At 39.0% G+C, this 13,041-nt stretch overlaps 1 protein-coding gene across 3 annotated transcripts in view; it reads left to right on the forward strand.

Moving 5' to 3' along the window:
• NTN1 (netrin 1) overlaps positions 1-11,991 on the forward strand; it is a 102,210-nt gene extending 90,219 nt beyond the window's left edge. For all 3 annotated transcript variants that reach the window (XM_075216953.1, XM_075216954.1, XM_075216952.1), the window contains 2 exons: positions 598-672; positions 10,864-11,991. In XM_075216953.1, coding sequence (XP_075073054.1) covers positions 598-672; positions 10,864-11,192 — 404 coding nt within the window. In that variant the 3' untranslated portion in view covers positions 11,193-11,991. The remainder of the gene's footprint in view (positions 1-597; positions 673-10,863) is intronic.
• Positions 11,992-13,041: the final 1,050 nt, after the last annotated feature.

Below are 13,041 nucleotides of genomic sequence, written 5' to 3' on the forward strand. Positions count from 1 at the left end.
ATGGGGAGGAAAGGCTTTAGTATAAACAAACAAACCAACTTTAGAGCTGAGGTGCCCAAACTCAGTCCTCCAGGGCTACCAACAGTTCATGTTTTCAGGATTTCTTTAATCATGGACAGGTGAGTTAATCTATTTGGCTGGGTCAGTAAATAGCTCACCTGTTTCTAAAGACTGAAATCCTGAAAACATGACTTGTTGGTAGCACTTAAAGACTGAGTTTGGACACCTCTTCTTTAGAGGGTACTTGGTTACATTTATCATAATTATGTTAAAAGATATTGAGAGTTCTTGCTCTAGGTATGTATATAAATGTGACAACTGCAAATGGAAAAATAAAAATATTTGGCAAATTACAATGAAATCCATTTGTATAGAGGAGACTGATGACATAATTCTGCCATTCTCATGCTTAGATAATTCACAATCTACTCATCTGTTATTTGCTGTGGTACCCGGATTTGCTCACGAAAATCAATATTTAATATTATTTTCTTGTAAATTAATAAAATCCAACTTGGATATAACTACATAGATGCATAATGAGTGTTAAAACATGTATTACCACCTAACAACACATGATATGCTATCTCTCCATAGACTGTGAGACATACTGCAAGGCATCAAAAGGAAAGCTAAAGATCAACATGAAAAAGTACTGCAAGAAAGATTATGGTAAGTGTCTTGGTGACTTAGTGCACTCACTCGTCATCATACAGCCGTCCGGGGTGTGGTGCTCACTAGGTGGAGCGCAGTGTCTCTTGGAACCTAGATACAGATTGTTGTATTGTTTGTTTCTATAACAAGTTAGGAGCTATAAATACTGCCAGGATTCATGGTACTGAGGTTATTTCATCTTCTGGTAATGACCTACCCATATAATATAACCATTTCCTATACAGAGTGGAGTCAGCCATTTTGTGGGTGAACCAATATAACGCAACCAAAGTGCCCTAACGATGCCACAAATTCCTAAGGCATTGACGGATTGTGTTCTGAAAATGGCTGCCCCCAGTGTTTGAAGGCAATGGATACACTTAAACAAAGCGGCGTACATCACCTCACTGGTTCATTGTAAAGTCTTCCTAATACAGTAATCCGTTTGTCCCAAAACACATTCGTGAGACAAGACTACAAGAAATGTATTATCCCCAGTGACATGCAAGGGAAGCTTATTGTATAGCTCAGTGCACATAATACACCTGTGTATTGTTTCAAGGTTCCTTAATATGTAATGTTTTGAAAACTCACACAGGCCAGTGGCAGCAACAGAAGTTTTAAAAATTCACAATACTGTCATTCACAATGTATGAATGGGAATTGATTAGCAAAATTTAACTTTACATTACCACTCATAGATTACAGCAATAATATAAGACAGCAATCTATACAGTCAAGTCCATAAATATTGGGACATCGACACAATTCTCATATTTTGGGCTCTATACACCACCACAATGGATTTGAAATGAAACTAACAAAATGTGCTTTAACTGCAGACTTTCAGCTTTAATTTGAGGGTATTTACATCCAAATTAGGTGAACGGTGTAGGAATTACAACGGTTTCTATATGTGCCTCCCACTTTTTAAGGGACCAAAAGTAATGGGACAATCGACTCAAAACCTATTTCATGGACATGTGTGGGCTATTCCCTCGTTATTTCATCATCAATTAAGCAGGTAAAAGTTCTGGAGTTGATTCTAGGTGTGACATTTGCATTTGGAATCTGTTGCTGTCGACTCTCAATATGAGATCCAAAGAGCTGTCACTATCAGTGAAGCAAGCCATCATTAGGCTGAAAAATTAAAACAAACTCAGCAGAGAGATAGCAAAAACATTAGGTGTGGCCAAATCAACTGTTTGGAACATTCTTAAAAAGAAAGAACGCACCGGAGAGCTCAGCAACACCAAAAGACTCGAAAGACCACGGAAAACAACTGTGGTGGATGACAGAAGAATTTTTTCCCAGGTGAAGAAAAACCCCTTCACAACAGTTGGCCAAATCAAGAACACTCTCCAGGAGGTAGGTGTATATGTATCAAAGTCAACAATCAAGAGAAGACTTCACAAGAGTGAATAAAGAGGGTTCACCACGAGATGTAAACCGTTTGTGAGCCACAAAAACAGGAAGACCAGATTAGAGTTTGGCATACAACATCTAAAAAAGTCATTACAGTTCTGGAACAACATCCTATGGACAGATGAGACAAAGATCAACTTGTACCAGAGTGATGGGAAGAAAAGGAGCTGCTCATGATCCAAAACATACCACCTCATCAGTGAAGCATGGTGGGGGTAGTGTCATGGCGTGGGCATGTATGGCCGCCAATGGAACTGGTTCCGTTGTATTTATTGATGATGTGACTGCTGACAAAAGCAGCAGGATGAATTCTGAAGTGTTTCGGGCAATATTATCTGTTCATATTCAGTCAAATGCTTCAGAACTCATTGGACGGCGCTTCAAAATGCAGATGGACAATGACCCGAAGCATACTGCAAAAGCAACCAAAGAGTTTTTTAAGGCTAACAAGTGTAATGTTATGTAATGGCCAAGTCAATCATCTGACCTGAATCCGATTGAGCATGCATTTCACTTGATGAAGACAAAACTGAATGGAAAATGCTCCAAGAACAAGCAGGAACTGAAGACATTTGCAGTAGAGGCCTGGCAGAGCATCACCAGGGATGAAACCCAGCGTCTGGTGATGTCTATGCCTTCCAGACTTCAGGCTGTAATTGACTGCAAAAGATTTGCAACAAAGTATTAAAAAGTGAAAGTTTGATGTAGGATTGTTTAGTTTGTCCCATTACTTTTGGTCCCTTAAAAAGTGGGAGGCACATATAGAAACTGTTGTAATTCCTACACTGTTCACCTGATTTGGATGTAAATTCCCTCAAATTAAAGCTGAAAGTCTGCAGTTATAGCACATCTTGTTTGTTTCATTTCAAATCCATTGTGGTGGTGTATAGAGCCCAAAATATGAGAATTGTGTCGATGTCCCAATATTTATGGACTTGACTGTAAATACCTGTAAAATGTCTTCTCAGACAGGACATGTTAGTGGCATAATTTATTATTTAGTGTCTAATGATATCATTAGTAATACTTTACACTCAAATAATATCATGATACAAAAAGCAGAAATGTTCTTTAACACTTTGCGACCAATCAGAAATGTGCTTTTCTTAATGTAACGTGCTAGTCTGATTAAATCTAAGTGCTGATTGGTTGCTATGGTTACAGCACATTGGTGCTGTGTGCACCAAACTATCTTGTTTAATGTGAAATTAAGTTACTTTGTAATTCTTTTATAGGCATATTATACATTTTCTCAAAAACTTCTATGTCCTTGTGACTTATTATAAAGTATTTCCTACTCTAAATTGTTATTATTAACTATTAGAAGTCAACAAGAAGGCTGTAAGCAGAGCACTTTCTTACAGACATCTGAGATGACTTCTAATATCCATAATCATTTAAAGTAGAGGGGATGCCTGTATTACTCCTTATATTACACACATTTTCTTATTGAACGCTGACATAAGAATGTACAGATAAGCAATGACAAACTGTTTCTACAGATCTTATTTACAGGGGTTGACACATAACTGTATAAAACACAATTGATGTTAATATAGAACACTGATGACTTCTAAAATCCTTCTAATGTACTGTTGAGTATGTTATTACACATATACATAATAGTAAGTCAGTATTATAGCCATAATATTGATGTCTGCATCTTGTGGCTTTCCAGCTGTTGTGGGCCGACGGTCCCCTGTGAACATCGAATGCTGTTACTTGTGGTTCAACAGCAGCTGAGGAGTCCCAGGCTGCATCTACATCTGTAGTAAATACTACATATAAGGAAACACTTTTTGGACTGGAAATTTTGCGTTTATTTGAAGCCAGCGTGAATAGGATTGCTAATCAGTGAAAATAAAAAATATCTTTATATAGAGACTATTTAAAAAGAAAAGCAAAGCTAAGGAGAGAGCCCTGGAGCTTGTAAAAAGTAACCAGCAGGAGAGAAAATTACCTTTTATAACGGCACTCACAATGACAAGTGGAATGCTCTCTTTTATAATAACATGTGCTTGCTTTTTGTTGTATAGAAATTGATGATATACCTCAACTGCTCCAACTTAATAATCATCGTTGGTATATGAGGGTGACCTACAAACCAAAAGCTCTGGCCCTCATTATAAATGTCTAAGCTCGTAAGAAATAGTCATAGGTGAGGTGATGAGTGTTATATTTGCGCACATTGGTCTTTACAGTAATGAAGGGAATAATTAATATTGGTTTATAGAAGAGCACAGTAAAGTTTAAGTAGCTTTCCAAAAACAAGGCTGTGGCAGGATTTGCATACTAATTGGTGCCCTATCTGGAATAATGGAGCATTATAGGGGAAACAGAACCTCAGCCGCTGAATGCAAGCCCTACTTTGCATGTCTCCTCCTACATTCTCAAAACACAGTGAGATTTGCTGTGGTAACATCCAATATTAAATTTTTTATAGGACTTTGTACCTTAAGAAATGAATAGTTCCCAATAGATGATCTTTAGAAATATGGAATAGTGCATTCAGACTAAATAGTGCGAATTGTACACAGTTTACTTGGCCTTGTTAAAGTAAATTCTAATCCATTGCTGCCCCCTTTGCTAAAGCGAGGGTTTGGAAAGCCCAGTGGGCACCGGAGACAAGTGTTTGGTTTCTCCCGCTGTGTGCTCTGCCCTTGGTCTCCCTCCTCTGGTGCAGATGAGAAGGCAAGCCTTTTGTACAAGGTTTTGGCCAGCCGCCACTGCGTTCTGACAAGAAAACCGCCTGCGTCCTGCACGGTTGCAGAAAGGAGAGAGTAAAGAACCTGACATGTTGCATTCTGCCTCCCCGCGGGGAGTGCTTGACAATCGTCAAATGGGCATCTAAGGGACGCCTGCTGCTCCATTTAATACGTACGCTCACTTACAAACTACAGCTATTTCACCTCAGCGTGAGGGCTTCTTTTCCTGGACAGACGGTTAATCCGCTGGTGTCTGATCTCTGTGGCTTGGAAGGGCATGGCTTTGTATGTAGGGGAAATCGAAGCTGCCAACTTTCCCAGAGTGGGTGGGGGGGATTCTAGGAGTGTAGGCTGTGCCACAACGCCTTGGTTACAAACAGCATTTCAGCCTGGAAATGTCAGGAAAGCTGAAATACTGCCAGACTTAGGGGAACGTGGGTAGTGGCCCTATCTGAGAGGGACTGTGATAAACTGAAGAATCAAACCAAAGAGTTAAACTACCCTTAAAGTAAATTTTAGTCCAAATTTTTTTTAAAAAAAGACAGATTACAACTGCTTTGAATGTTGCATTAAATATTACTAAATACAAACAGTTAAACAGTACTGTCTAATAAAATGGCCTAGACATGTTCGAGACATTTTATTGCAAATCAGACAGCCAAACACTGGATAATGCTTGCATACAAAGGGTTAAAAATCTAGTCCAATACCACTCCATTGCAGATCTGCTAATAACATTATCATTGTATAGATGGAGTCAATGCATAGGTTCAGAAAAATGAGCCTATATTCTACTAACACACACTGAGTATACTAACACATACTTCAAAAATACACAGGTCAATCAAGGTCAACCATTTCTAAATGTTACTGTGTTGATCCAGAATAAGGAAAAACAAAACCCACAGACATACAATTCCATTCTAAACAAATTTTTATGATCAATCACCCCCATAGTATTCTCTGCTAATTATGCTAGCATTTCATTCTCACTGTGTATCTGTTGCCTCTGCACAATGGACACAGCCATTTAGTGAAATTAATTAATATTCAGCATATCAATTCACTAGGAACTACAGGCATCATTAAGGCATGATCGGTCCTAGTGAATTGATTGTCGGCATTCTCATAGATATCAGAAAAAAAGTGCAAATAGCAGGTACACTTTCATTTGTCTTTTGCCTGGTCCCGTGATCCTCCTTTCTCAGTATAGAAGAGAAGCTTTCACTTGTTTATAGGGAATATAAAATTATAAACCCTCTGTCATTTTTTTATTATTTTCTATCTTGCATCAGAGAATCAAACTAGATTTATTTATGAATTGTTACCACTGATCAGCACAAAATACTTAGTAATGTCAATTATAAAATGACTATAAAGCTTTTTCCCACAAATAAAAAAATAACACAATATTGGATTACATAAATATTTTCCCCTATTGCGAAGATATATCTAAAAAAACTTTTGTGCAATCTCTTGTTTGAGGGCCCATAATTAATTCATTGATTGTGTACAATTAAAGTGGTTTAAGCCATTTCACAATAATTAAACATGCCTGTGAGAGGTATCGCAGTTAGTTAGTGAATTTCCAGTCAAGAGCTTCATCGTGAAGATCAGAGAACATTCAAGCAAATCAAAGAAAAAATTATTGAAAAGCATGAATCATGAGAAGGATATATACAATTTAAAAGACGTTTAATATCACTCAAAAGCACTGTTAAGTCTTTCATAAAGGAATGGAGAGAATGTGGCACAACTGTGAGTTTGCCTTCATCAAGTCACCCCACCAAAACTGAACATCTAAGCCAGAAAGGCACTTAGGGAGGGCTAACAGTAGTTCTTTTCAGAGATGGGAAAAACTGCCCATGGGACAATAACCTCAGTCCTATCAACAAAACTACTGTTCACCATCCAACCTGATGGAGCTGAGAAGGGGGAAATAGTTTTCAAGACAGTTATATAATACTATCTTGGGCCATGAATAGAGGATACATACAAAGTGCAAGTTTACAGACCCTCCACACAGTAAGAGGTAGGTAAGGTTGTTCCTACAGACCTGCCTCGTCTAATGTACGATCATGATAGGATCTCTGCTGTTTAAACTGACCATGAATGCCCGCACTAAAACGGTTCCCTCTTACCAGATACACATTTCTTCAGAAGAGAGGTGGCTGGCAGCTTAGCCTGAGATGTTCCAAATAGTCGCAGCAGACAATAATTGTTGCATAAACGACTATAGACCATAATGTTTTAAATGTTTGTCCTAGAGCCTCCTTACAACAACGCGTGTTGCTGCCCAGACACTGAGAAACGTTGTCAGTAACTAGTAGAACTATTGAGATGGATCTTGTACTTCACAAACAATCACTTGGAGGTAGAGAATATAGAACTCTCACACCTCATTCATATTATTTACTGGTGGCAAATCGAAGTACTTTAACTAAAGTGATGTACAAAACAAGGCTTACTGGTGATGCTGTCATTAAGAGGGATGTCTATTCTCCAGACATATTTGTTTATTTTCGTTTCCCTTGGATATGTGTCAACACCAGATAAACTGAGGTGTGTGAATTGGATATAGTTAGTTGTTTCTACACTGCAGATCTCAAGGCTATAGAAAGAAATCTACCTAACCAATAGACTTCTCTGGCAGTGGGGTTCCCCTTTAACTCTCTACGATTAAACCAAAGGCGTCTCAGATTAAACTTCCTACTTTATTTCTATATACGTGTATACCTTCCAAGAGCTTCAGTTACATATAAAATGTTTTCACCTACGCTCTTCAGCTAAATGTTAGTATACAGATTCAGTTCAGTATACAGCAGAATATTTTGTAAATGCATTTTATGTTTGTCGGACACTTAAAAGATCTAGCCCAGTCTTTATTTGTATTTATTTTAAGCTTTTTGACATAGGGTTTCAAAGCCGATGCCCGAAGTAAGAACAAAGGGACGTTTCTATAATTCTATCATGTTGGCCTTTTGTGCTTTGTGTCAGAAAGTTTAATATGTTCAAGTCATTTTGATCCTGGAGGACTGGGGCACTGGAGAGTATCCCTGCTGGTGGAGGTGTTCTTCTGAAAAGGGAACATCATAGCATTAGTGCAGCCTACCCTACTTTGCACCCTACTGGGGTCTGCACCCAGAAAGGCAGGAGCGCAGTATGTTCAGTGTTTCATGTGCAGTATTTACCAGTTGCTGCAGCCTTCCCACACATTGAAGGGGTTAAATCTAATGTATGGTTGCCAACTGTCACTAATCTCCTGGACATTGGCATGTTTTCTAGATTGCCCCTGTTCTTCACTACTGACCAACTGAACAATACAGTCCCTCTTCTTCTGTATGTTGGATGTAATTCAAACTCTTTATTCTTATCGTCTGTGTTTTATTAGATATTAATGATATGACATTCTAAGCATGTCACAATGCGCATTATTGCACACCAAGCTACAGTCATACTATACTTACATGCACCATCATTGTGTCCCTACAGTCAAATGTTTCCCACTTTGCTAATGTATTACTGTCCATTCATTTCTGTACGGCACCTCTGCCCACTGGACTGCATTGCACTGTTCTGTGATGTATTTGTATGTACACATGATATAGTTGTGTGTATAGTGTGACGGTGTAGAAATGCTGTGTAGCAGTGCAGGTATATAGTGTGTGTGTGTGTGTGTGTGTACACCCTCCTCCCCTCTCAGCGAGTGACACATCCAGAGCCTGCACTCATGTTTTCACAGCTGGAAGGTGAAATAAGAAATTCTGGAAGACTTTAGAATGTTGATTTTTCCAAAGGTGTCTTACCCCTCCCCCCGCAGAGGAGCTGGAAGGTTCTCGTGTTCCTGAGCGGACTGGCTGCACAAGCGATGGTCAGATGCCCTGTTAACTAAAACTTGCTGCTGTTATGGGGCATCTGCTTGTTTAGAAACCCCCAAATTAAGGGCATTATTTTGAGGTTTCTAAAAGTCTGCCAGCCCTGGAAGGAAATGTAATCAGAACTGTCAATATTGGCAGGACAAACCATCTCTGTTAGGGGACTGCCCTTGTCTCTTGGGACAAACCATTATCTATGGAGAAGATGCTAGCCAAGTCCATGGCACCAACCATTTCTCCTAGATGCAATTCAATAGTTATCAATGGAGACAAATCCTTTCCTTTTAAAGAAGAACACCTCCTTCAGAGCATTTTTCAGGAAGGTTTGCTTGTTTAGATACGGATCTGATGCTTATATATAATCTTATCCAGTGGTCGAAGTGGAAATTTAGAAGTGGCGGTATGGAAAATGTGAATGTGACACGCATTCCATTCAATGAAAGCAGTAGGAACAGTGACACTAGGATTACATAATCGTATCTAATCCAGATACCTGAGCTTGGCTGTTATCATATCCAAGGGCAAGAAAAATAAATAGCAATCTGTCTGGACAGTATAGTTCTATGAAGATAGACATCCTCCTATGTAAGATAACATACATGAAAATTCTGTGGCATTCTAGCCTCACCTATATTAGCAGGGTCGTCCCCAGAAATGTCAGACAATTAGTCTGGAAGCAGTTGACATGTGTGTTAATGTAGCATAAAATTACCTAGCCTTTGAGCACACTGCAGGGTGACATGTACTCTACTACATTGGTGTTAGGGAGGAGAAGGGGTTGTTTTAGAAATTGTCTTACTATATTGATAAAAATGTAATAAATGCCTTATTATCTTAATATTAAGAAAAAAGACTTCCAAGCATTACAGTTATATGCAAATAAATACATTGGAAGAAGTATAGCCTGGGATGTAAAGTGGAATAATGAATACACCATAGATATTTGCTACACCCCAGTAAAAAATAAAATAACTCACCTTCATCTAATGCAAACAAGCAAGGTATGATGCTCCATGCACAAGGTCTTTTCCGGGGCTGCATGATAAGAATGGAGTGTGCACATACAACAGATTAGTAGTTGATCATAGATGAAGTGAGTGACAATGTGCCAGGCTTCTACCTGTGACAGGTTATCCACTGTGATGTCATAGCTTTGGAACTGTGACACTGTGTTCAGCAAAATTGTGTTTTCCATTGTTGCATATAATAGCAGCTTATCACCTGTCACTCCTGCCACAGAGCAGGATAAACAGGCAGATATCGGGTATGATTCAGAAACTATGGGTGGGGCTATAAATAAAAAAAATCACTAGGAGCCACAGCAAAAATGTTTTATTGCTAACATTAACACACACACTCGGGCCCCATGTAGTATTATATGCAAAACAAAAAACAGCAAATTTGCTCCTTTACACACCACGCTGTAATGCATTTCTTTTTTGCATGTAGAACACAAATAATGGACAGATATTTTTACACTGCAATTTAGAGTTCAGCTAGGACATGTCCCCTATCAACGCTAACACAATCCACACATTTTAACCCCCCCTGCAGTGTAACATGGTTTTGCCAAGCTGCAAAACTGCTCCTTTTTTTTTATTACTTTGCTCCTAAATGAGGCCCTCTGTTAGATTTGGACAAGCCAAAACAATTCAGAGCAATTTTACCAAGAAACCAGAGGAGACTGAAAGGCCCCCAGAGCTTCTGGGATGATTATAGACGAGTCCTTCACTTCAGAATTAAATTTTGAGCATTGGTTTATAGAACTGATGATCTGGATAGTAATGAGAAATATAATCACTCCATACAGAGTGAGGACACAAGGTTACCCCTTATGGTTGCAGGAAAGGAGATGCCGTCTCCAACTGCAAAACGGGTTCTGTACAGTAAGGGCATTGAGGATATACTCTCACAAAAACTGGTATTGGCGTATACTGTAGATAGGTTTAAAAACATATTACATGTTTATTAGTGACAGTATATTTGTTTAAATTATAGTGTGTTTATCCAGGGAATAGTCAGAAATAGAAAGGATTTGCCCTTCTCTTTAAAACAAAACAATACTTTTGCTGATGAAGGGTTGAATTTGATGGGCCTATGTATTTTATCAGCTTTTCTGCATCTTCTACCACATCACATTTGAACAAACTCTGGTCATGCAGAGCACTATCACAATTCATTTACAGTTTGTTTTTGTTTTTCAGCGGTTCAGATTCATATCCTAAAGGCTGACAAAGCAGGGGACTGGTGGAAATTCACAGTCAACGTCATCTCTGTTTATAAGCAAGGAACCAACCGCATCCGTCGGGGTGACCAGAACCTTTGGATCCGCTCTAAGGACATAGCCTGCAAGTGTCCCAAACTCAAGCCTATGAAGAAGTATCTCCTCCTGGGGAACGACGAGGATTCACCTGACCAAAACGGGGTGGTGGCTGACAAGACCAGCTTGGTCATACAGTGGAGAGACACGTGGGCCAGAAGGCTGAGAAAGTTCCAGCAGCGAGAAAAGAAAGGGAAGTGCAAGAAAGCCTAGAAGCAGAGAAGAACGAGGGCCCTCAAAGGAGAAACCAGAGTTATGTAGAAGAGTGAGGGAGGACCGTAATTGCTGCTTGCTGTAGAATCTGGAGCAGATAGGATTATCCATTTAGAATTTTTTGTTTTATTTTTAAATATTTTCCCAGATGGAGGATGGAAACTCGCTTTTCGAAGTTGGAGATGATAGATGAGGCCGAGAGAAACAGGGAGGGTCACTTTTAATTATGGGACTGATGCGTTTGCACCTAATATGTAGAGTTGATTCACAGACACAAGCTCACACGACAGAGAGAAGGAGGGGATGGGCTGGGCTTGGGGGACAGAGTTGTTGCAGAGAGATTTATGGCCATGCAAGCTGTGAAATTTGCACCTGTTCGGTATCTCCTGCAATGTGAGTCATTAATTGTTAAAACATTTCTCACGTTCTGCAGTTGAAGCCCTGTGGCTTCATTTCCATTGAGATGGAATGGGGACCGACAACCCCTTCGAGCAGCTTAGTAACCTCTAAACACCCCAAGGGTGGGTTTTATTTGTTGGTAACCACACTGCAGCCAAGCAGCAACATAAGGGTTAACTCACCATCATTCATGACATTTGGTATTGTACGTACCCCCTTCCCCACACACACTTTTCCCTACCTTCCTATAGGTGCTGACTGCTAGGTATGGAGACCTAGAGAGAAAAAAAAAATTAATTTGTAAAAAAAAAAAACAACAAAAAAAAAAAAATGCAAATCCTAACATTTAAAGTATGTATATCATTGAAATAACTTGTCTTTTTTAAAGAAAACAAATCTATGTTGTGTTTTGTATGTTTAATAACCCCCCTATCTCACGTTCACCCTGTACATAACAATATATACAGGATTGACAGTATTAGCCGGTCAGCAGTGGGGGGCTTAGAGTGAACATGTTAGCAGAGTTTATATAAATATATATATACCGATTTCAGAAAATATATATGGAGTTGCTGTAATATGTGTTTAGACACAGAGGTCCAGGACACATGTATTTTTATAGTTAAGTATACCATGTTCCTAGTTGGAGGAGTTTATGTTTTGAAGGCCCCATTTGTAATTAAATGCATAACTTTTAATGACATTATAGTTTTCTATAATAGGGTCAAAACTAGTGCATCTCCCTGATACGTCACTTGATATCAACGTGTACCTGTTGCCTCATGCTCAGTGGTGTCTCTATCTAGTTCCTAGTGAATTGATAAGACTGTAAATTGGTGGAGCACACAAAGTGGCTGCCTTATCACCAACTAGGGAACAGGTGCACTTTAATGGTTGGATAGTCAGTGCCTGGTGGGCGCCCAGTGTTGGTGACACATATAGAGAAAGGAAATTCATTCTAAATGAAGAAAACTCACAAGGACATTGATTCTAGAAATGAGGAAGGTCTCTGTTTAGTCTGCTGTGCAGATGTCTTCTAGAACAGATGACATGGACCATAAAAAGAATATCTGGAACTAATATCCTCTGGACCTGTGGGGGCAATCACATAGCGTGTCTATTTCTGTGAGAATCACTTTGTTCTTTATTGGTAACAAGCTCACAACTAGGGTGTGTTAAGACGTGGATCATTCCGTTTTGGGCAACATTTCAGCATTTCATTTCATCAATGATATGGTTCTGTGCTCCATTTACCAGAATCTATAGAGCTTAGTGATTTGCAAAATAATTATTTTTCAGCTTTTGATACGCGTATGTGAATTAAGCCAAAAAACGGTTTCTTTTTCATATTGTAGACTTATCTATTGTGAGTAGGTGGTTTCTATAATTCAAGCTTTTAACTAAACAATAATATGAATTAAGAACCCCTTAACCCTAAGATGATTACATT

This window comes from Mixophyes fleayi, chromosome 6 (assembly GCF_038048845.1).
Source record: "Mixophyes fleayi isolate aMixFle1 chromosome 6, aMixFle1.hap1, whole genome shotgun sequence".
In the NCBI taxonomy this organism is placed as follows: Eukaryota; Metazoa; Chordata; class Amphibia; order Anura; family Limnodynastidae; genus Mixophyes; species Mixophyes fleayi.